The 25,233-nt window shown below is 42.7% G+C and overlaps 1 protein-coding gene across 4 annotated transcripts in view; it reads right to left on the bottom strand.

Moving 5' to 3' along the window:
- Window positions 1-25,233, bottom strand: part of AMOT (angiomotin) — a 59,611-nt gene that overhangs the window by 3,018 nt on the left and 31,360 nt on the right. For all 4 annotated transcript variants that reach the window (XM_072334312.1, XM_072334314.1, XM_072334313.1 and 1 more), the window contains 9 exons: window positions 24,361-24,814; window positions 22,365-22,509; window positions 20,815-20,907; window positions 17,287-17,432; window positions 7,044-7,193; window positions 5,150-5,340; window positions 2,795-2,917; window positions 1,935-2,167; window positions 876-1,100 (listed from right to left, as the gene is read on the bottom strand). In XM_072334312.1, the coding sequence (XP_072190413.1) occupies window positions 876-1,100; window positions 1,935-2,167; window positions 2,795-2,917; window positions 5,150-5,340; window positions 7,044-7,193; window positions 17,287-17,432; window positions 20,815-20,907; window positions 22,365-22,509; window positions 24,361-24,814 (1,760 nt within the window). The remainder of the gene's footprint in view (window positions 1-875; window positions 1,101-1,934; window positions 2,168-2,794; window positions 2,918-5,149; window positions 5,341-7,043; window positions 7,194-17,286; window positions 17,433-20,814; window positions 20,908-22,364; window positions 22,510-24,360; window positions 24,815-25,233) is intronic.

Below are 25,233 nucleotides of genomic sequence, written 5' to 3' on the forward strand. Positions count from 1 at the left end.
TCATTGGCCAAAGCACAGCAGTTAGTATAAAACCCGCAAATCTTCAAATATTTCAGATATTCTCTGAAATTCCCTTTAAGTACCTCTCATGGATACACAACAGCATATAAAATGGGAGAAACTTCACTTGAACTAATGCAGCCAGTGTACACTTTCACCACAAACAAAACCTGTTCCCCTGCTTCCCTCAATGCAAGACGTACAGCAAACCAGCCAAATTCACTCTTCCATAAAGAACAACATAATTGTAATGTGTCTGTAAGTAGAAGAGGCAAAGTTGTGTAATCTGCATTGATTTGGCAGAGCGGACTGGAAAATGAGCAGCTCTTGCCAGCTCAGAGCTCTGTGGGAAGCAAATTCAGCTTCTGCGATAGTCACTGTCAACGTGATCTACTTGCACCACTGCTGAAGTTGGTCCTGCAGTGGGACAGTGTAATAATGAGACAGCTTTGTCATGGCAGTTACACTTCCTTCTTTTTTCTCCCCCTTAACTGAGTCCTCTTTGCTCTGAAAACCCAATAAAATATGATGGCCAGTTCCTACAGCTCATTTTCACATGCTGTTTAAAGCCCACGGACCACTCTCAACTTAATTCAGAGGCGACTTGCATATATATACCTGTTCCAACTCTAAAATCATGCTGTATCTCTCTACCCAGTGTGTCCATGCTTATCGTACCACTCTGAAGGCATTATTTTTTTCTTCACAGTGTCTGACATTTCTCAGAACAGGGCCAATCTTGCCTCTGAAACCCACAACAAGTAAAACCCAGCTTTCTTGAACAGAAAAAGGGACAGCAGAACCTGCCCATGGAGCAGAACTGCCAGTAAGCCAGTGGCACAGGCACTTCTGGGAGAGCAGCTGAACTTCCTTACCTGTTTTCTCAGCACTATAGGGCAGGCTGGCACTGGGGAGTCGTCCTGGTGTGGGAGCTGCAGGGGAAGGTGCAGCTTTGCTTTGCTCGTTCCCTCGGTCAGTCTGGGTGCTGCAGTCCCGGCTGCCTGTTTTAGAGTGGGCTGACAGCAACGGGGTGGAAGGAAGGACAGGAGAGGGCGTGGAGGGAATGGATTCGGAGCGATACTCTGTTCCCAGCAGAACACCTTTGTGGAAAAAGGGAAGGAAATTTCACAGTCCCAGAAAACTGACTGGAATCAGTTCTGCCCCTCTCTGTAGCACTTGCTCTAGGATTTGCACTTCAGCTGTCAGCTCTCATTTACCCTTCCTTAGCTCCTTTCACCACTTGGTGCTAAAGTACCTGGAGAGTAGCAGTGTTCTCATGCTGCTGCATGCAAAGATTAGTGAGCTGGCACTATCATCCTACTTCCCTGACTCTGAGCAGTTGCTCAGTTGCAGATGGATAAATCTGCATACCACGAAATCAGCTGCAAGAGATTCTCATTTACTTATCAGAAACTTAGGGAAGACTTGTGTGTCCAACTTCTTTAGAGAAAGAAAAACATCACCTAAGATTCCCTTTGATACAATTTCCTTTTCTCCAAACAATAGTGCCAAGCCATTCCAGACAGAAGTCATGTTAGTGCAGGCACAGCTATACAGGACGGCAATCCTGATCTGTATCTCTGCTGGCTGAAGGAGACTTTACACCCTCAGACAGCTGTAACAGCTCAGCTGAAAGCAAGTGCCTGGGAACTCTGAAAACCAGATCTCAAATATTGCTTTTATCAGGTACCAAACCAAGCGGGAATTAAAGATGAACAATTTTCATGACTGAGCTTGGACATCAGAAGTCATTGCTTCCCCAGAAACGATTAAAGCAAGCAGCTGCTGCAAGTGTGTTCCATTCTGCTTGCAGGCAGTTTTCCTGCATGCTAAGCCAGTTAACCTGTCTGTCAGACATCTACCTTCTGCTGTTCCTGCCTCCCCTATAGGCAGTGACTGGTGTATCTCAATCACCACCATTATCTTAAAATTACCTAGGCTGCCTTTCCAGCTCTTGTCCTCCCTCTTCTCTTCCAGAATGGGAGTGCTGCTCAGCGTGGATGAGTGGGACAGCAAGCCCGAGCCAGCATTTGAGATTGACATCAGTGACTTGGCAGGCCTCATGGAGGAGAGCTGGTCCGTCTTACCAGGCTCCTTCCGGGAGCGCTGCTGCAGGACTTTGATCATGGCGTCCTTCTCAATGATCTGAGCGTGCAGAGTCTTGATCCTTTTTGAAAAGGACAAAGGACAACAATGTGCTTCAACTTCCATCACTTTGGACTGAGGCTTCAGCACTCCACAGCTGTGGCTAGAGCTCCCTTGGGCATTCAGGTAGGCACGGGGAAGACAACCTGAATACTGGCTGCTCTCTGACCCTCCACGGCATCATGTATGAGGCCTCCTGTACATCTACATACAAAACTTCACTGAGACACCCCCTCACCTTTGGCTACTGGAAGTTGCTCTAAACAGGCATGGAAGAGGCTCTGAAGCAAAGCTGCGAGTTATGGGTGGGACATGAGGCCAAAAAAACAACAACAAAAAAAGAATATTCACAAAGTCTGGGGAGTCTGCAGAAAAAAACCCTGGGGAAAAACAACTCTGTGAAACAATAAAGAAGTGACTTGGGGTCTGATGAAGATGCCCTGGAAAGAGAAGAATAAGCTAGGCACTAAATCGAAATACAGCAACTGCATTGCTGTGCAGTTACTTCCTTGGTCAAACAAATGTCTGGCATTCTACATTGTTGTGACTGGTGAAGACACGTGAATTTCTGGTTCTGAGTCATCCACCCGAATAATTCATTTAAAATCCTTGTCCTAAAGTAGTCAAATAGGGACAAATTGCATTTTACCTTCCTTCCATGTCCAGACACCTCCTGTTGGCAAGCAGGATCTCTTCCTCCTCCTTCTGAATGCGAGCTTCCAGCGAGGTGTCATAGCTAGGGTTAGGTGAGTGGCTGATCACTGTCGTGTCCCTGGGAACAAGCAGTAGAGCAGATGAAGGGCAAGCTAAGCATGCTGTTTTCCTCTTAGCGGTGCTAAATGATTGCTCAAAAGTAACAAGAACATCTACTGTTTCTGAGCCTAGGCTGGCTCAGTGTCTTTTGAAAATCCCACTCCCAGATGTAATGAAAGAAGGATTATAAAAAGATGCAAATAATACTAACAACAGTCAACTTGCTGTCTATCTCAGGCCAGTCTATGATCTAACTGATGCACTGTGCTGACTTAAACAGATGGATGGGGCAAATCCAAGGAGAGAGATAATATAAAATGTTAGTCACTTCTCTTCAACTGAAAAAGTACAAACTTTGCTTCAGAAGCAAGATTTTTTCCCCTTCTCTTCTAAGAAGTGGGTATCTGAGTATCAAAGGGAACTACGCATTAAAGTTTCTTAAGCATTTCTAAGCAACTTGATCCAAAAAACTTAAGAGTGGGTTGAAAACAGTTTAAGATCAATTAGTGCCTGACGTGAACACTGTAATGGCTGTTCATTCCATTAACCAAAACATGTCATCCTACTTGTTGCTGTACAGTCAGTATGAAGATACTCTACTATGCTCTATACCACTGTGTGATTCCTAATGCTTAAGAGCATGTTACTGACATAGCTACGTGTTAACATAGTAATAATTAAAAAATTAGTTGGAGTTACCAATAGCTGCAACTCACTGAAATTAGAAACTTGCTCCCTTAGACCCAGCAGCCCTAAGAACTGACCGATAAATATACATTTAACCCTGCAAAAGTTCAGACCAGGAACAGCAACAAACGAGTATGAAGGGCATAGGAAGGTCACTCATCAAAGAACCCTAACTTGACCTAGATTCCTGCCTGTGCTGTAAAGCATCCTTCCTGCAACCCCGTCTTCCTAAGGGATGCTATTTTTCACCACCAAAGAGAAAGGAAAGCAAATTTGTGCACAGTGTAGATGAGGTTACCGTTGAAATTAGTGAAATCCCTTACAGCCTGTTTTTGAGAAGGCTATAATAAACTGCATGTAAACTGGCAGCAGTACTGATGGAACAGTTTATTTTAAGGGAGAAGGAGCTAGAAGGAAACGGAAAAGTAGGTTTGCTCTTTCCTGACTGGAAAGCATTCTTTGTTCATTTAACAAAACCTGAACAGGCCTAACACATCCCCTCTCACTCCATGATAAACAATAGACCAGACCTCTATTTATCAGTGCATGCTGAAAATATAACATAGCCTCTAGGGCCAAGCGGTATCAAAAGCCTTTAAACAATCACTGGGGAGGCAGAAAACAGTTCACAAGAAGCATCAATACCCCAAAATAACAGCCCGCTTGGGGAGCAAGGTAAGTCTTTAACTGCTAGCACAGCAGATCTGCAACTTTCCCCCTGTAATTTCAGTATGATCTTACGTGCTAGGAAGCCAGCTGCGATAACATCCCTATTTGAATCTTGTCTGTGAAACAATCTAAAATAAAATCTGCTGTTAAGAAACTGAAACTAGTGATCAATGAAATTACATGTAAGCACTACCTGAAGTTAAAGAGTTGCTCTCCAATAACATTGCTTGTTTACAAGCAAGCTGAAGACTTGGGCCTATTTATAACCATAATAACTGCTTCTATACAGCTGCATTGGAATGTGAGCTTGTTACCCAATTTCAGACACCCTTCCCTTCCCACTCCCACAAGAACTACTCTCCACACGCAGCGGAATGTTTTGAGCAGAATTTCCTAGTAGATGTTTCTGGTTAGTAACCATGTTGAGGACAATACCACAAAGTAATTTGCAAAAACATTCTGGAGAACAAGCAAGCCATTCAGGGCGAACGATGTGAATCACCAAACTCACCCCATCCCACATGACTTCAGCAAGGACTGACTCCTGTTTGAAAAGAGAAAAAAAAAAAAGAAGAAAAAAAATAACCCCAACAACGCTCCTCACACATCTATTTTTGAAGCAGCAGCTTCTAGGAATGGCTTAGGACAACTCCAGCCTGGAAAATGGCTCTTGCATGTGGGGGAATGTTCCCTTGCAAAAAAATTTCTTATAGTTAAGTCACACAGCTCCCAGGAAAAACAGCCAAGCTCCACTTGTATGCAGAGGTTTGAGAAGATGTGCAGACCGCAAGGAGAGGTATTCTGGGAGGGTGATATGACAACACTGTTTTGTGGAAAATATGACATTCAACAGGAAAAAGAAAATAATCCCTGTACTATGAATAGTTTAATTTACCTCTGAGCAGCCACAGTTGCAGCTGCATCTAAAGCAAATTGTCTCATCACACTCTCCTCCAGGTATTTCTGTTCCCACTTGGTCATGTCAGCTTCCAGAGCAAGAATCCTTTCTTCCTTCTCGCGCAGGAGTTCCATAAGCGCCGTGGCATTGTATTCAGAGACGTTGGCAGCCTGAGATGTGCCCTGACGCTGATTTGAAAAGCAAAGCAAAGAGAAGTTTCAGGATGCACCTGTTAGATTCAGGGTTGATTGGCGTGCTTTTCTCTGAGGGGCAGGGGCTGGTGCAAGAACCCCCCAGAGTGACTGTGAGGCAGACTGCGTGATCTAATGGTCTCCTTGAGAGTTGGACCTAATACACCTGCGGGGCAGCACAGCCTCCCTATGTCCAAACCTGGAAACAAGCTCATATAATGCAAGCCAGGCTCCTTCTATATCCAAATGTTGAAGCTTAAAAGCCATAAAATACCAAGAACTGCTCCAACTGCTCCCAAGAAAGACAGCTTAAGTCACAGCACTTGTGATTGAGCACTTCCTTGTGCTACTCCAGAGCTGGTCGATACTAACAAGTGGGTATCTGAGATGGAGAATAGTCCTTAAGGCCTTTTCCCAAATACAAAGCCACAAGAGCCTGTCAGAGAGCCGGATATGCTACTCAAGTCTGATGTCTCTAACCTGTCCATACTGCTTAAATAACTCAGACTTCCTTCCAACACCGTTCCAGCAAAACACGAACTAGTGTACATAATTCATCAGAGTTTTAAAAAAATCCAAAATATTTCATAGCATTTGAATACTAAATCAATCTGATCTTTGTATACCTGTGGACTAAGTAGCTGGTGGTTAAAAATAATTTAGTTCTAACACAAGATCTGGAAGACAGACAACCTTTTCTCGTAAATAAATATTAAAAAAAATGGAGATTTGCTGTGCTGAAAGTTCAAAGATAAAACGGATAGTTTTATATGGAAATCTTGTCTGGGATTTGTGTGATACTTGACTTGAAAACAAATGGGGCAAGTAACCTGTTATACATTCAGCTCAGAATTCTTAAACCATGATGAGGAAGGTCATTTTTTGCTTTGACTAAAGCTCGAAGTCAAAAGTCGGGTGTTCAGATTACCTCATCTCCCAAAGGTAACATGAAAGAAAATGTACCAAATTATGTTAACTCCTACTTCTAGGAGCACTACAAAAATATGATTGTTATGTAAATATCTGTTCCCACACAGATGTGGCAGTTGAGGACCAAATTTAACCTGAAACTAAACATGAATTAGAATACAGGTGAACCATCAGGTTTGTGAATTATTCTGGAAATATGATGCAGGCCTATGTTGGATGCAAGCTGAAATAAAACTAAAACCTCCCACCCAAATTTGCAGCACCTCTGCACAACCTACTTCTTATTCATCTTTTTCTCCACTGAAAAAGAATCACACTACAATTCCAAGAAGATATTCTATAGGAAGCTCCTTTTTCCAACAACTGCATTTACTGAACTGGTTTTGTGGTTTTGGCATTTTGTGTACTTTTTTTTCTTTCATATAAAAGCCTTCTGAAGGGCCTTTCATTTCAGTCCAGCTGTTATCAACTTGCACTTAAAATTTCAAACTGTGAATAATATTTTTAAAATAACATAAGAATGAATATAACCAGGTTACCTATATGGTTCTCTTATCACAGGATGCACAGACTGTTGCTCTTTTATCTAAATCTTCTGGTTAGAATGGAATAACTAAATCAAGTAAAAGCAGAGGTCAGGCATAATAGTTTTCAAGAGAAAAAATGTGCTGATTTTACAAGATGGAAAAAACCATTGCCTTTCTTTTGCACATGCTGTAGTGTCAAACCCTACAAGAAGCCTAGCCAGGGCCCAGAGAAAGACAGGATACCTGCTGCATCCGAAGAGATTCCAGCTCTCGCTCTAGCCGAGTCCGCAGCCTATGCTCCAGCTGTTCCCGTTTCTCACATGCTGCCTGCAGCTGAACCAAGGCCTGCTGCATCTTCTCCACTTTCTCAACATAGACCTGCTTCTTCTTGAGCTGAAACAAAAGGGAAAAAAAACAACAGCATAAGTTAAATGAGGGGAACTTTTGGTTCCATGTGCCTTAAGCAACACAGCATGGCCAGCCAGGAGGAACATGTCCACATGACTGCTGTCAGGGTGCCCTGGACTTCAAACAAGCCTGATGTTACAAGTCCTTTCCGTGTCCACCTTCCTGCTAGGTTTATTTCTTTTTGTCCCCAGCATCCCCACAGTAGTGATGAGGAAATCAGGGTATGGATCTACTGTGAAAGACTCAGAGCAGCAACAGGCTAGAAAGGGCACCTGGGTTGGTGACGAAGGCATTCAAGTGACTTGGTGCATGTTGTTGAGGTACTTGTAGCAAAGACAGCAATAAGAGCTGTCCTGCTGTCCTGGTTTGAAGAGTTAATCATGTGACATCTCTCCTTCCCCTTGGGAGAAAGGGAGGAAAGGAAGAGAGGTACAAAAAAACAATTGAGACAGGAAAAACTGATTTGCTAAAAGGAATGCAAGGTAATACAGAATAATTAAGAGTAATAAATCAAAACAAGCCAAAAATAAAAGCAGAGGAGGAGAGAATCATTCCGAGTTTTTTATCAGCAGGCCCTCCACAGCTCGCCTCCCAGAAAAGACTAAAGAGCTCTTCTCCCATCAACCAGAATTGGAAATCATGCAGAGGCTCCTGGGAAATGCAGCACATCCCAATGCATCTTCCTCTTGGAGAGTCAGAACTCTTGAGAAACCAGCAAACACAGCTCTGCAGTGCACTGTGCCTCTGGACCCAACAGCCTGTCATGGGATGGCATGATCTGGAATGCTGATACCCAGACACCTACAAGTTGGGAACAGCTTTTTCAGTGCAACACTGAAAGCTACTGTTGGTATCCTATTCCAGCCCCACAACACTAACATAATGAACAAGATGAAAGCACACACTAGAGGCAGCCTGGCTTATGCTGGCAGTCCTTGGCATTCACTTGTCATCTTGGCCTGCTGTGAGCTGAGGGGGCCTGCTCCACTCCTGCCACTGCTATTCATCGCCCATCTTGCAAACAACTGCCATCCTACCTCACCACAACAATGAAAACTTCCATGCTGAGACCCCCAGGAACCATCTTAGAAAGGTCACTTCACAGGTCACACAGAACAGGAATTAACTAAAATATGAATAAAAAATCAGAACCAACCTCAGGTCTAATCCTGTCCCAGAGGACAGAATACCGCACACTTAGGGACAGAGTTTTCTGCTATAGAAATTACATAATAATTGCCATTAGCTGACCTTCTGCAGCAAATCCGGGGCATTGCTTTTTTAGCTGTGGATGTCATAAACTCTGAAATATGATAGTAGAAAGAAGGCAACATTTCCCAGCAGCCAGAAACAAAGCCCAGCAAAACACCACAGCACAAAACACAGATTCTCTTACACAGGTTCAAAGAGCTGCTCTACAGCTTCATGGAAGAAAAGTCTATTGAGGACTATTAAAGGACACTACTTTGAGCTCAGGAAGTCCTTCTTGGAAGTGGAAAGTATTCTGGCAAAGTACTATTTGTTGGTCCTATTTTTGCATTCCCTAGGAATCTGCTGGCAGTTACGGTACAAACAGGATACCAGGTTCGTGGGGCTTTCATCGGAATGAGTTGTTCTTACATCGTGCCTTCCCTCCGGAAAGGTCTTATCACGTGTTTCTTCAAAATTTTCCCTTTTCATACTCTTGTTCCTTGAGGCAACCAGAGACTGCGGAGAGAGAAGTCTCCAAACACTATTAATCCCAGACATGGTATCCCTTTCTTCTCTTTCTAAAGTCAGCAGGCACCTAACCTCACAGCATGAATGCTGCTGCCCTAGAGGATTTTCCCCAAACAGCTATTTTATAATAAAAGTTACAGTAATGAGTGAGTAATCCAGCCAAAGGCCTTCCCACCAGTACAGCAGAAAGGTATTTTTATGCTTTGATTGCTCAAGATTTCAGACTCGTTTGGGATGGGAGGGACAAAAACATTTTAAAACAACCTAATAGTCAACTGCTGCTCTGCAGAAAATCAATGAAAGTGCTACATTTAATAGATCTTTTTATTCCAGATCTTAATAACACTGATTTAAGGACTCCAATAAGTGTACCAGTGTTACAGCCTGATTAACAGTAGCTCCAAGTGGTTATGTAAGAAATGCAGAAATGAGTCCGCAGTAGAACCAAGACATGGCAAGTGCCCAACACCTTGGCATTGCATGGGATCCTGCTTACCTGCACAAGAGTAAGAAATGACCCAATCAGCAGAGAAATACTGTGCATCGAGCAGAATAATAAGTGAAAACATGATCTCTGCCACTCTTCTGTGCACAGAATTAAGGGCAAGGGGGAAGGACAGATCTTTGGTTTCTCGCTATCTACCACAAAACACTTAAAACTCCGTTCAGTCTTCTAACACAATGTAAGTATGCTTTGCAAAAGGTAACTGATAACACCATTTCGCTAGTTTCATAATTAATAAACCTGAAAACGTATATAGGTGGATTAGTTTTCTGGCAAGCATTCAAAGAATAGCAAGCGCCCAGCCAAAAAAGAATTAGGACACAGAAATTCCTCTGAAAGGTTCACTTTGAAAGTGCTCCCATCAGCCGAACCTGCAGGTGAAACATTGCAACACAGGCTGTTGCCCAATTTAATTGCACTGCCTGCACATGCCTAACTCATGCACCAGACCTAAAGTACAGGCACAGCTTGTTCCGTGGCTTTTCATACAGCCTTTTTATTTCCCCTCACATAACACACTTCATCTTCATGCATCAATAGGAATTACAAACATGAGAAAACTTAAGGTTTTTTGCGTATAGTTTTTTGAACACAGAATCAACTCTGACTTTTAGACATTACTATGGTAATTTCATTACCATAAATTGATGGTATGATCGTTTTTTCCTAAGACAGGAATTGGAAACAGAGCTTCCTGAGTATTGTCAGTGTGCTGCAAACATAAGAGATGGGAGGAAGGAAAAAAGCCAGCACGCTGAGGCTTGTTCCTGGTCAGCTGCCAAGGATTCCCAACCCTCTCTCACACAGCAAAGAACCCAAACTGGCTGCTCTGTGCCCTGGGCCATGGTAACATCTACCATAGGGGAGATGGCATCAAAGGACGCTGGAATTCTTTCCTCTGCAACAGACCTTGCAGTGAACACGTGCTCTAGATATGAGTTCATTCCCGAAGCTTTACAAAGATGCAGTCACACCCTTCCATCTATAATTTTAAACAAATTTGACAAGATAGTAATTTTCCTTTTGATGGTACCACATTTAACTAAGAAGCAAGCTCATGCACACATAATGTAGCTATTTTGCCTCCATGGGTGCTGTGAAAACACAGAGCATTTTACTTATAATAATATCTTTATTATAACACCTCTGGAAGACCGTACGATCTCAAATAACCTTGGTGCACGTCGGGAAGCAAAGCAGAGCATTTTGGCGTGACTACACTCCTTCTCAATGTTTCCTACAGTATATGGCACAACTCTATTAGTGCAGATAACTTCTTGTGGTCAGTCTATGACTATTTTAGAAAACATCTTAGCGTGGTACTGAAGGCCAAGCTTTATCAATGAGATTTTCTAATTAAACCATCTAGAACAAGAACAGTCCCTCTCCAGTTCACATCTACCATGATGTTTACAACACTGAGGATGAGAAAAATAGAAAAGGCAAGGACAGGGATGCTGCAGGAGTCTATAGTTTGCAAAAGCATGAACTGATGCAGGGAATACCCCCAGAAAGATTCCTTGGCATCACAATCAAGCATTTCTGTTTTCATTTAATTTCCCCTTTTCCTTGTCAAGACTGTTCTCTGCAGTTGAGAGGCAGCTGGGAGAAGCAGGATACACTTGGGACTCAAAGGCTTCGTTGCTCTGAGTCTGGCTGACCTGAAAAGCAAGCTGTTTCCAAGTTAGTCAGAAAGATTTACAGTCTAAAAATGTCTGCACACCAATATCCCTGAACTGCAGGGCTTCCAGCAATGGAAAACAAATCAACCACTACAAGCGTACAGGAATGAAATGATTAAGCAAATGTATTCACTAAACCTAGAAAAATGAAACTTGTTGTAAGAATCTTTCTGCTGAAGAAAGGATTTCTTAAGATGATGTAACGCCTGGCAGGAGGTAACATGAAGATTTCTCTGCTACGGAGAGCATTTGCGTGGTCTAAAAACAATGGTCAAGGACAAAGTGCTCCTATCAGAATTAGATAGTTATTACTCTAACTGTCCAGCCAAAAAGGCATGAACATTCTAGAAGTCTGACAAACCCTGTTCTCCTTCACTGAAGGTAGACTTCTCAGAAAAGTCTTCAGCAAACCACACTATCGCCATTAGGGATCGTGGTCCTCGCAGAAGAAAAGGCTCTGAAGAAGGTTTCATGCACACAATGCAGGGAACAGGGGTATGCAGGGATGAGCAACTTTCACTGCAAGTCACTGGATATAAGGGAGGTAGAGGCTGCAACATCCTCCACACTGGAGCTGCCTCTGCAGGACAAATGTGCTCCTGGGCAGAGCAGGTGAGGGGGAAGAAAGGAACTTATTTTGCAGAGATTCACCACTTCCAGATGCGTTACTGAGCACAGAGCTTTACTGAGGAAGAAAAGCCGACTTCCTGCATAGCTAGCAGTGATTCAGAAACCCTCCCAGGCACTCTGACAAACCCCTCTTCTACATATTGGACAGCTCCTATTTCACCAAATTGGTAACACTTGCCAACATCTGCTCATCTCCCACCCACCACTTCTGACGTCTTCAAAGTCCTTTGTTTAATATATTCATGGTGTTTTCATTACATTCTGGATTTATCCTAAAGCTGAATCCATTCATATGCAGCTGAAAATGTGTTTCCCCACAAGAATTTGCCTGCTATGGCAGAAATGTAGTAAAGAAAAAGGACAACAAGCATGTTTAAACCACCTCTCCCTCCTGCAGTTGGAATATATTCCTCTAGGATGCCTTTGAACCCCCAACTGTTTGAATTCAGGCCCAATAAGGCGCCACTGGCTTCAGCAAGAATGCATACTGAAGCAATTTAGTAACACTATCCTCTTACTAGGGAGCAATGTTTGTTGTATGGGAATGTCATAACGTTGTCTCTCCATTCATTTGTGTTAAAAGAAGTTACAACTCTCACAGCCACCTCTGGAAAATTACTAACAGACAGAATATGAGAGGTAGAGACATGGCAGTAAAATGCCAGTTCTACATCATTACAAGAATACAGGTCATTAGACACACACAGTAGTTACAGGCAAGAAGGGGAGTTTTCTCTGCTGACTACCCGTCATCCACAAGATGATGACATCCAAGTAGTTGTTCCCTTTGAAAGCAACTCTGTCTGAAGCCTGAAATATCTTTTTATAGACCCAGAAATGATTAAGGGAAAAAAAAAAAGAAAAAAGAAGAAAAAAAAGAAAGAAAGATAAAAAAAAAAAGACAAGCTTTCAAGCACACAAACTCTCCTTAGGGATACTTTCCTACAAGCCACAGCTCTGTTCTGAAAGTAGCTTGGATATAGCGTATGAAGTACAATAGCTGTCATTTGGAATGGATCTTTCTATATCTCCTCTCAAACAGAACCCTCAGTGTTATCAGACACAGCGCACAATTCCTCCTCACAATAATTGAATGGGAAATGAATATAGTATCTTAGCTCTGATATCGGTTTTATGTTGAACTCTGATGGCTGAAAGATCTTACAAACTCTAAATACAAGCCACATAGAGAAAAGATATTTCATTCAAGCTTCTTCCCTTCCCCTAGCCCTGATTTGCAATCATGAGAGAATGCTGAATTTTTTCTATTGCAAGGTATAGGCATGATGATAGCAAAGAGTAGATACAAATATCTTCTTGGCTGTAGTCATTACTTTTCAATACAGTCTCTTTAAGGCACTCATTAAAGTGGTGGCTTTGTAAAGTAGCCAAGTGAGGGAGTCCAAGTCAAAGCACTAAAACAAAATAATTTTTCCAAGTTGAACTGTTCTGTTCCATGGTACGAATCAAGCAGGGTAAGCAGAAACGACAGAGTTCAATAAAAGCTCTGAGATTCCCTTTTTTTTTTTTTTTTTTTTCTTTTTTGAAATGTAAAAGTAGTAGCAGTTGAACTCTGGCTATCTAGCAGTTGTGGTTAGGCCAAATATTGTACACCAAACTTCCTGGTGCAATATTACCAGCTTGGTAAGGACTCACAACAGGGCAGCCCTTACCCAGAGTCTCTGGCTGGTCAAGACAGTCCTTTCTGCCTTTGGCCCAGAACAAAGCAAAGCTGAACTGCTTTGCTTGCCAAAGGCTCTCAAGGTGTATGCTAGGAGATGCTGGTTAAAGCATTACCAATGGTAACTGCCAATTTTACAGGCATGGGCCATCTTTGGCCACCACCCAACTACACATCTGTTGCATAGAGCAGCCATTCAAATCAGAATTGAGACCATCATGGCAACCTGTGCTCCAAAGTGAAACATTTTAGCTGCGTTAGCTGCAGATATTGGCACTGGCCATTTCTGTGATGTATGTTTTTAAGCCAATGAGTATTTTACCTCACATATATTCCATGTATCTCAAAGTTCTTGAATGTACTGGAAATAATCTGAAGTTCTGATTAAAAAAAAAAAGAAAAAACACTAGTAATAATTTTAACGAGCTGCTAACTTAAGCATTACTGTGCAACATCTATTAAAGGGAAGAATTAAAGTCGAGATGGGAACACAGGGGTTAATTACTGGGTATCTTTATGTATAGTAGAGAAGTAGTAAAGTTTAAAAATGACACATATAACATACATACTTTGCAAGCCTGTCTAGAGGCATACCTAAGATTGTTTTAAATACCCATGATCACTCCCCCCTTTTAGCACTTGGCAAAAACAAATTCCACACTATCTAATTTTAATGGCAGATTGTTCTAAAGTTGACGAGTCATTTCACCACTGCTAACAGACATGCGGAAATACTCTGAATGGCTACTTTTACTTCCAAACGCAAAGTACTTCCAAGGTCATTCCTTTCCCCATTGCTTTTAGCATTCCTTTATCTCTTCCTGTTCTCTAATATGAAATCTAAAATCCAGTGTGCATAAAATTATCAAAGCTCCATAGGAGTAGAAAAGTGCACACGTTTTATATATGGGTGGTTTTGCTCAAACCCACAACTCAGGCAAAGGCTTTTAAACAGAACACTAAGTTCCAATACCAATGCAACGTATCAATTCAGTCATTGTGATACATGGCTTATAGGTCTCATTAAAACAAAAATAAGATATTCTTTTCATAAAGGTTGTGGTGAATACAAGGCAGGGCAACTCTGCTCAATAGGAAGTCAAAACGGAAGGGAAAAAAAGCTGAAAACTCGCATTACAGGATGCAACTGAAATATGCACACTCCCCTCAGGCCTTGAGCCAGAGTGGCTGCCAAACCTTAGCGTAAGAAACTCCACCCTCTTCTGCAGGACTAGGTTTGGAAATTCCTGACAATTACAGGGACTAGCAACCCAGATGAGGCTGGCAGGAATAGAAGAAATAATTGACAGACTGTTTATATATCTTGGTCACTGAACACCACTGACTTGGGCTGACATTCGGACTCCTTTGTGAATGGTGCCCTGAGCACCAAACGGCTTGCTTGAATGTCTGTCAGCAAGTTACCATACAGCTCAGGGATTTCAGAAGTTCCCTCAATTTAAACCGAATGAGGCAACAAATGCTTTCTAATCCTAAGTATTTCATTAAAAAGTGATTTGGAAAATCTGCAAAAGTGAGTTCATCCCTTCTTTTTCCTTTATTCCCCCTCATCTCTAGGAAAAAGCAGAGTTAATTCCTGCTCCTTCACTGAGACACTTCCATATTCATCTACAACAGGAAGGGTGGCACTTCCTGCACACCCTGGGATCTGAGCAAAGGTCAGATGCAAATGACCACAAACCCTCATGCAATCTGAAGTAGGGCATTTCACTTTGTACCAGCAAAGGTGTGTTTGGGTATTTTTTAAGCTAGTATGCAATCTGGCCACATTTACCCACCTATTTCCCTGTTCTTTGCATCTGCGCCGAAACCACTTTTTCTAGTAAAATGATAGGTCTTTTGAAAAGAAAACATATAATTATTATTGCCTCTGAAGGCTCAAACTCTACATGGAAGTTTGACCCAGCCAACTGCTACATATGCTGGCCCTGACTGATTATAGCATCTCTGTACAAGTCAGCTCCAAGCATGTGAATAATTCAAGAGAACCCATAAAGTTGTGCTGGGTACTTTTGTTCGTCACATGTGAGACTTCTAGAATCATTAAGTTGCTGAAGTATAAATAAGAGGCAAGGATATTCCACACATCACAGGATCAATTGACAGAAGAGTCAGAAAGATCCAAACAGAACCATCTCACGTGTTTTCCCTATACCTAATGCTCCCTGTCTCCCTGAGTCACAAAGGTGCAAGTCTGCAAGGAAATGCTGCAGTCCTAATGAAATCACTACTTGTCAGCTGTGCATGAGGCTGAACATGGCCAGTGGTATTGAAGCATTCTTCTGAATCTGCTCGTCTTCCTTCACTATTACAATCTGTTTTGTGCAGAAGCTGGCTCCCCTGTTTGTTGATACTAAGCCCTGGACTGAACTCTGCAAGCATTCTAGCAAGGGATGCTTTTGAATTGGCCTTGCCAGAGGTTTGCAGCAATGCTGAGGGCGGTCTAGGAGAAAGCAATGCTTGTCTGGGGGTGGGGAAGACAGGGTGATTTGAAATGGGGAATAAAGGTGGGAGTCATCCTGTCAGTAAAATTGGGAGAAGAGAAACGGGATGGCATAAACCATGGTGTGGGGGCCTGGTAAGGAAAGAGAAACTGGACGCATTTCATGTGATGGAGAAAGAGAGATGGAGAATGGCAGAGAAAGACAACTAAAGCGTGATGACTGGTAAACATGCATCCATATCCTGAATGGGCAGAGCAACTCCAGGAGAGGAGATACTGAGGGAGGGCCTCCGTGAAGCTATAGAGGTTAAAAGGGTACTGCAAGGGGAAAAATGAAGGACAGCAGGGAAAGAAACAACAGGAGGTTTGGGGAAAAACTACTGAGGCAAATACAAAGCTTAGAGAAGAGCAGACTAAAATTAAGAAGGTGAGTGCATATGTACCTGGGAGAGAATGAAAGCAGGCAAGTTATGACAGGAAGATGCTCACTTAGTATTGGACCATTCCTCCTCTGTTGGCACAAAAGGATCCTGAACAGAGAGGAGGAAAAGCAGACAAGGAAAGGGGTCTGAGGAATGTCTCCAAGATGGCAAGATGCAGGTAGATGTAAGCACAGCACTCCTGAAGGTGCTGGTAGGCAGGCAGTTGGCAGAACTGAAGAAAAGAACAAACTTGTAGCGAAGGAAGTTTGTCTGGTCATGAAATTTCCTCCAGGGGCTCTCTATGGAGGAAGAGTAGGAGTAGAGGAAGCAGAGGCTGGGACAAGGAAATGGAGCCTTTGAGAGGAAAGGAGTAGGCAGGACAGTCAGTATGACAAAGAAGGACTGCAAAGTGAGAGCCATGTGCAAATGACATGGACAAGGCTACAAAAGAAACTACTGTGAAAGCTGTTCAGCTAAGCAGCCCAACTGCATTATCGCCCCTGGGAAGAAAGGGAAAGAAAACAACCAAGGTCATGTTATGCACAGCTTATTACAAATGTCAGGCACATACAGTGATCTGCACTGTGAGCCATGATAGCCTGGTGTGAGTGGAACACCTGGCTAGGGGACAAGCTGCATTCATTTGCTATTAATTAGAAGTCTACCTAGATCTGAATTTCTGCCAAACTCAAAAATTTGCGAGGGCTGGGATTTCAGTTCCAGCCCACTTTTTATCAGTTAAAACAAAAAGAAAATGAAACGTGGCTTCTTAGATGACAGAACTTCCAAGAAAATACAGATTTGTGGCTTATCTGTGAGCAGTTCAGAGGCTTAGCTAACCAACACAAAGCTAAGCTGATATAAACAGCTTTGAAGCAAGGAGATTTCCTTATTATTGGCACAACACAAACTTATTCCCACAGTCACTTTACTGGAATGCAGATTACCCTAGTTTCTCTCTCCCAGCATCCTTACCTCCTCCTCCAGTTTCACCACCTTGGCCTGAGCATTGTTCAAGGCCTGGTCTCGGATCTCAATGTGTCTTCGCTGGTCTTCATTGGTGGAGCGTGCAGCAGCCAGTTCTATTTCCAGTTTCTCCTTTTCTCGCTGTGTTTCTTTGTCTACCAAAATAAAGCGAGAGTTATCAACAGAAGGCACTCTTCTCTACTCAACTTTTAGGAGCTCTTCACTCCAGAGGTGAAGGAAAGATGGGGCAACTTGTACTCGAACTTCTCATGAGACACAGAACGCAAATCTATTGCTTAAGGGATAAAAAGTATGTGGCTTTCAAGGAAGAATTTGTAACCCTGAATAACATGCATGGTACCTTCAAGTAACTATATACCACAATGCTATCATGGAGGAATAGAAGACGCATCACTCAGTACAGTTAAGTAATTTGCTCTGATTATACAGATGGTTAGCAAAACTTGGCACCTCTTCACCTCTGAGCTTTCAACACTAGAAAACAAATGGGTAATCTTGATATCCCAGGCTGGGGAGGGTAGATGACAAGCTTTTGTACCTGAAGACCTTGTACTCCTGTTTGTGGACTTGGTGTGAAAAAAAAGGAAGGCTGTTCTGCCTGGGGCAGTTGCCCACCTTCTCAAGAGAACATGTATTCAACCCCGTTTAGCTGTCAGCTTCACTAGAGGAACAAGCAAGGAAAACTCCTTGGTCCTCCTCTGCTGCCCTTAAAAACAACCCTCTGGGCCAGGACCTAGGTACCTGTATCTGTTCCGTCACTACTCAAAACACACCTACAGTTCAACAAAGCTTTCTGCCCAGAACTGGGAGCTCATGCTCAGTGCTCTAAAGCCACTCCAAGCACAGTGGTTGGTCTCAGAATCATAGGAGTTGGAAGGGACCTCTGGAGATCACTGAGTCCAACCCCTGTGCTAAAACAGCTTCCCTGTAGTAGGTTGCACAAGAAGGCATCCAGCTGGGTTGTGAATACCACCAGAGAATAAGACTCCAGTCTCACTGGCAGCCTGTTCCAGTGCTGTCATCCTCCAAGTATTTTCTCATGTTCATATGGGACTTCCTGTGTTCCAGTCTGTACCTATTGCCCCTCATCCTGCTGTTGGCCTCCAGTGAAAAGAGCCTGGCCCCATTCACTTGACTACTGCTCACTAGATAGTTACATAAACAGAGCTGAGATCCCCTCTCAGCCTTCTCTCCTCCAGACTGAACAGCCCCAGGTCTCCCAGCCTTTCCTTGTACAGGAGATGCTCCAGGACCCTCATCATCTTTGTGGCCCTCTGCTGGACTCTCTCTAGACATTCCCCATTCCTCATGAACTGGGAAGCCCAGAACTGGACACAGAGCTCTGGATGTGGCCTTACCAGGGCAGAGCAGGGCAGGGGGGGAGGAATCACCTCCTTCATCCTGCTGGCCATGCTCTTTTTAATGCACCCCAGGATACCGCTGACCTTCTTGGCCACCAGGGCACACTGCTCGCTCACGGCCATGCTGTTATTCACCAGCACACTCAGGTCCTTCTCTGCAGAGCTCTTCTGCAGCAGGTCAGCCCCTACCCTGTACTAATGCATGCAGTTATTCCCTTTCTGCTGCTCTCCAGAAAGAGCTGGACAAGTGGGAATAGCCATGCTTTGTGTTTTGGGAACAGGTTAACTGCTTTCATTAATAAATAAATAAATAGGATAAAAAATCTTGGAACTGATGAAATTATCACATAAGAGTGTAAAGCAAAGCCACAACACAGAGCTGATGTCCTCTGCCTATGCTGTCATTCCCAGCTCATGCCAACCAGCTACAATGATAACATTAACATAGTCACTGGATACATAACCACAGAATACTCCCTGCAGTGATCTACACCCAGCACTGACAACACCAGAGAAACTACATTCCAGAAAGTAATATCCCACGACAAAGGAATGAGGACAAGGAGTGTAAGGCTTGAAAAACAGGAACTAGGTTCTGGGTGTTAGGACAGACTGCATATGGAGTACACAGGCACATTTGTGCAAGCATGTGCATAACTATATTTTCAGAACCACAATTACTCCCTTCCTTCTGCCAGCAGAAAAGCCAAGAGCAAAGCTTTAGCAACGCAGAACAGCTAAAGATTCTTTTCTGCTAGGGAACTGATGCAGCCCACACATAGGTTACAGAAGAAACCTCTCCACCAGCAGCACCTCAGAGCTCTGCATAGCAAATTCCAACTGCAATTCAGAGCTAACCTTGAACATAAGACACAAGGATAAAGGCTAATGCCAATACCAGCCTTATTCTACTCAGTTCCCCATCTCTCCCATCCCAGCATTTCTCCTCCACCCAGGAAATGAGCTGCTGACAGAGTCAGCACGTTAAACGTACTGCAGAAGATGGGCAGAGATGAGGTAGGGTGGCATTATGCCAGGAGGTATTAATCAGTGCCAGCACACTCACTGTTAATCTGTAAATGCTTGCAGCAAAGCTTTTGGACGTTTTATTCCAGACTTTTCTCCAAATGAGTTCTGCTTCACCAACAAGAGCCTACAGCATCCCAAGAAATGCTGGGATCAACAAAACCAAGTTTCCCACATACATCCAGCAGTAGAAATGGCACCTAAGGCTTCACAGCTTTGGCCTTCCTACCTCCCCAGGCAAACCTATGAAATCCTAAAAGCCAGAGTACAGTCACAGACTTCCCACTGCCACCAGGAAAGCAGAACTCACACACTGACAGCTTTCTGCTTGCAATGTAAGCCACAAGGAATAAGCTAAAGACAACACAAGAGGGGGATACCAGCATCTGTCAGAGCAGAAGCAGTATGTGTTACATCATAGAAAATGACTATTTTGCAACTTTATTTTCTATTGCATTACCTTTTTATATAACGACTGTCAAAAAGTAAGCATTGTCAGAAGGGTGGAGTGCAGTATGGAATGAAAGGAAAGTTGGCTCACTGCCATCAGCCTTGAGACATTTCAGTACAAAGGAAAAGCAGCATTTCACATCTGTCATTTTGGTTTGCCCTGTGATAAAACTTACTGCTGCACACAGAATTCATGACACTTACGCAGCACAGCACACTGCAGGCATTTTTAATCCCCCTTGCTTGTGCTGAACTGGATAGGGCAGCAGCAAATTAAAGAGGAAAGAGATAGGAGACCTACAGGGTTCCAGTCCCACTGTCCCTAACTCATGACAGTATTCCTGACAGTCTGGGAAGGTTTAATTCCAAAAGCTTTCAGGGAAGAAAATAGTTGCTCAAACTGTATTACACATTATAGAGTAAACGCTATTTTTACAATGCAACTGTACACTACATTTGCTTCAAAAGCTCTAGCAAACACCACCACAGAGACTGCACAGACTGACAGAAAAAGAATTCTTAAATTTGTCCTCCTTTCTGCACTGCCAGTTTTGGACCGACAGCGAGTGCCCCAGTTTCAGTCCTGGTAGGTCAGATCTGTCAGTCTCCAACATGCGTGTTTATCCTTTTAAGAGTGACCACAGCACTCCTGGTGACTCACGCTGACTGTGTAACTCACTTTGTGCAAAGAGTTGAGAGATGGTTTTCCGATGGTCTTCAGACCCCTCAAATTCCTTCTCCGCGAGCTGCTTGTTGGCTGTCTCCATACGTTCTGCAGAATTTTTCAAGAAAAGAAATGCTAAAGAATCAAAAAAACTTTCAAGCATTAAAGACTTGCAAGCTCAGGGAGCAGATCTTCTAATTCTACACAGCCAGAAGTGAAAAGTCTACCAAAAGCTGCCACTCAATTCTTACATGTTTCTAATTACGTCCTCTAGAAACTATTTTCAAGGAGATGGAACTGATTAAATAGAGTTCACAAGAAATTATTTTAAATAACTGTAGCCTAATTTGTTTGTTTCTTTTCTATTTTTCTAGATGTTGAGATTCACTATAGAATTCAGTACGAAGCACTGATATATTTCAGTCTTCTGTGTCACAAGTTTTATAAAGAACCATTTCAAAAATCTCTCCAAATAAACTCATTTTTCCCACACAAACAAATCTCCCCAAGTAATTAAAAGCTTCCCTTATAATCCTCCACTAAATCTTAATAGTTCGAATAGTCGTCTAATTACCTGACTTCAGAGAAAAACATAAAATCCCGGGGACAGCTTAACAGTTCTGCTGCTGTAGGCTACTAGAAATTTGTATCAGTCTATGAAAATAGAAATGTTTATGCTGTGTTTTATTATGAATAAAATCATTTAATGCAGGCCTTTGTGTACTGTCGTTCTCACTAGCACCGGGCACTTTATGGCCTCATATTTTGGATGCAAATAGCTTCTGAAAACATGGTCTTACCCTGAGACTACAGACAGTGAAAGAAGTTGACAGATACGTGGGACAATCAGATGGCTTTCGGAAAAAAAATTAAACTTACATTTTACAAGACTGATTATACAGTTTCACACATCTAAAATTGCAGTTGTGTTTTGCCTTTCAAACTAATGCTTAAACTTTGACTTACGTTAAGGTCAAATACCATTCAACACCACTCTCCACTGCCAGCCATTGTGCTGCCTCAGCCTCTTTGCAAGAACCAGACACTAACAACAGCTCACTTTGGAAAAGAAAGGGGATCCAAAAAAACAGATGCCTACATTGATAAGGAATGACAAGACCTTCAGGAAGAACAGACACTCTGCAATTTGTATGTCAGTGCAGAGGGGTCATTGGACAGGAAATAAAGTGAACATGCCTGGCGTGGGATTAGGCAGTCAGCAAAGCATCTTCCCATTTGGATAAACTGAACAAATTGTACAAATTGTGTCTAGGATAATAAGAGAAGAGAATTCCAGGCTTGCATCTGGTTTATGGCATTTGGCTTATCACGTTTCACCTCAATGAGAAACAGGCTGGAAATGAGACAACAGCGCACTTCTAAACCCGTCTCCTCATACTCTAAGCAAATGCTTAAAATCCCAGACTACTGAACATACCCGAGTATCCTGTCACATTCAATTGCAGCACCAGACGCAATGACTCCTGTGGCAACACACTGGCTTGGAGAGTAAGTACAACAGTAAAAAACAAAACAAAACTGAAGAAAAGTTTTACTTCATTCACCTCTCAGATCCCTGTTGAAATCATGAAGCCTACGAATTTCTCCTTCCAGCTTGTTTCTCATGGCCTTCTCCAGGGCATCCCGCTTAGAGGATGATTTTTCCAGGTTTTTGTATGCCTCTGAAACTTGCTGAATTTCTGTTTCCAGCTGCAGTGGAAGTGAAAACAAGCACATACTATTTTATCAATCCATTTAATCTCAGAAGGGAGTCTGCCTTCTCTTGATTTCTTTGTTGAGATAAAAATGCAGTTACACATCAAATGACATGACAGAATCTCATTTTGTGAGGCATCCTTTTGCATTAAGAATACCAGCAGCTGGAATGAAAAACTGGACTCTGCTTCCAGACTCCAGTTCTAGTTCCCCAACACAATCAGAGCACAGACACAGTGAACTGAAGAAGTGCAAATGTCATCCATTTTTTTTTATGAGTCCAGAACAATTTGATAACAGTATCAGTTTGGGCAAAAAAAAGATAAATATTGAAGAAATAGCTAATGTGATACTAAGTTGGTTGAGTAAAATAAAACAAGAAAGTCAAACTATACTAAAAAATGCTCGTGGCAGATCCTGCACTGCTGATGAACTCTTCTGATTTGTAATTACTACAGTTTCACGATAAAATCTCCCAATGTTTTATGCTTACACTTCCACAACTTAGTTGTATTTTAAAATATTCCATCTAATTAACTTGGGGGGAGAGTGGAACAGAGACACACACAAACAATTGTACTAAAATAAGTCGTCTCCTTCCTGCGAGCCTTTAGTGTAAAGCTGTTTGATTTGAGCTGGAACAAGCAGCCGATCACCCAGAGCAGGAGAAAATTCACTTCTAACTGTCCTTGCCAGGCACAGCTTCACTCTGCTACAGAAGTATGGATGCACATACTAAGCAATCAATAGGGGCACAAAGGGAAGTTCACTGGTATCCTTCTTTCATTATCAGGAAGCTGTCAAACATTTCTCTAAAGCATTTCCTGGCGAGGAACCTTCCAAATAAAATACAACGCACTGAACATATGTCCCTGGAAAGAGGTAATGTAGGAAATAAATCAGTGTGGGAAGCCACACTGGTCATCTGAACTCAAACAAGTGTTTTAATCAGACACACATTTTTATGGTTCTGAAGACTGCTCGGTGCAAAGAGCACAGAAAGGCCCACACAGTCCTACAAGCAGCATTAGCCTTTTCACAGCTGCAAAGCAAAGCAAGGCTGACTGGCTGCGCAACTTTAAACTGCTGGTCATCCAGAAGTTATTTCTAGAAGGCTGCAATGAAAATATCTCTCATGCTTATTAGTGATGGCTCTCACTGGCATTTTTTATTACTGTTTTTAATGTATGGGAAAAAGGCTTTATCATCACCTATCCTACTTGTTCCATAAAGCCAAAGTTGGTAAATGGCTTGATCCAAACAGACTTCTAAGATTTCAAGGCAGTTGTGCAGCATTGAGAGAGGGCTGTTTAAGTGACTTCAGTGACAAAGTGTTAGTTTCAGTCCTGCAGTCCAAATGTCTCTAATGTAGCCATAGCAGCAGTACTTCTCCTGCAGTATGCCCTGCCAGCTAGTTTTGCAGTCGTGCTCTCTGTTGTCTACTTGTATGACCACATACTCAAAGTCAGTTCAGACAAACCCTTCCCACAGTCTCTGACTCTTTCAGACCGATGGGAAAATGAAATCTGCTGCTATCCTGGAAATAAAAACACTAGCTTTAATTAAGCAAGCCAAGCAGCCAGCCTCTTTGAGACAGCTGATGAGGATGCTCTTTTGAGCACAGTCAATTAGCTGTCAGAATAAAACTGAAGGCTTTGATTCTATCTTTCGATGAAGTTAAGGACTGCCCAAAGGGACAGGATACAATTAATCTATCTACATATAAAAGACTCTGAAGCAGATAAATCAATCCCTTAAGCAAGCAATATAACAACTGCAGATTAGATCACTCAATTATGGATGATACCAGACACAGGAGAGTGTCTGACATTCAAGAACACCCACCTTCTGCAGTCGGGCTACCTTCTCATAACACCCATCCAGCTCCTGTCGTAGAGACCGGTTCTCTTCTGACAGGATTTCCACCATTTGCTGGGCCCTGGAAACTATGGCAAAAGGATCTACTTGCATCTGCTGATATGGGGAAGGTATCTGCTGAGCCCGGGACATCACTGAATAGGAATCGCCTTGCTGCTGCTGCGGGCCAAGGAAAGGCTGGCATAGTCGGTACAGATCTCCCTGATGGACTTGGTTTGACAAGAATGGCTGCTGGGTCCGTGGCAGAATGCCAGGATCTCCCTGGCTTGGAGTCAGGGGTTGCTGGTGCTGGGAAGGAGACAGTCTGGATGGTGGTGGAGACTGAAGCAAGGTCAAAGATCCCAAAGATGTCAAGGAAGAAGTTGGACTGTGGTGGTGAGGTGGTCTCTGTTGTAACTGCAGCTGCACATCTGGGTTTTGCCTGAAAGACAGAGAGCAGAAACTCCGTCAGAGTCACACAGATAAATGAACCAAGTGATAAGGCATGAATTGTGTAGCTCCTACTCACAGGTATTTCCACACAAAAACCCCTCATGTTCAGGGCTTTTGAATTTACATTCATTTAAGTAAGTACTTTAAAATCAATCTGTTACCACAAAATCAATTGTAAGTATGTGATGGTCATAATCACGTGTCTATTTTACATAGAAACACTAAGAGAAATTCCATCAGCAACCACTGGCAAAAATTATTTTTACAACTTTTTTCCACATATTGTGAGTAAAATGGCTGAGCTGAGGACTTGTTGTTCCTAACAGTAATGTCTAGAGGATAACAAACACAGATCCAGACATCTGCAACATGCTCGCATCCATTCACAGAATTAACTCCGGTTCACAT

The sequence above is a fragment of the Excalfactoria chinensis genome, chromosome 4 (assembly GCF_039878825.1).
Source record: "Excalfactoria chinensis isolate bCotChi1 chromosome 4, bCotChi1.hap2, whole genome shotgun sequence".
Lineage (NCBI taxonomy): Eukaryota > Metazoa > Chordata > Aves > Galliformes > Phasianidae > Excalfactoria > Excalfactoria chinensis.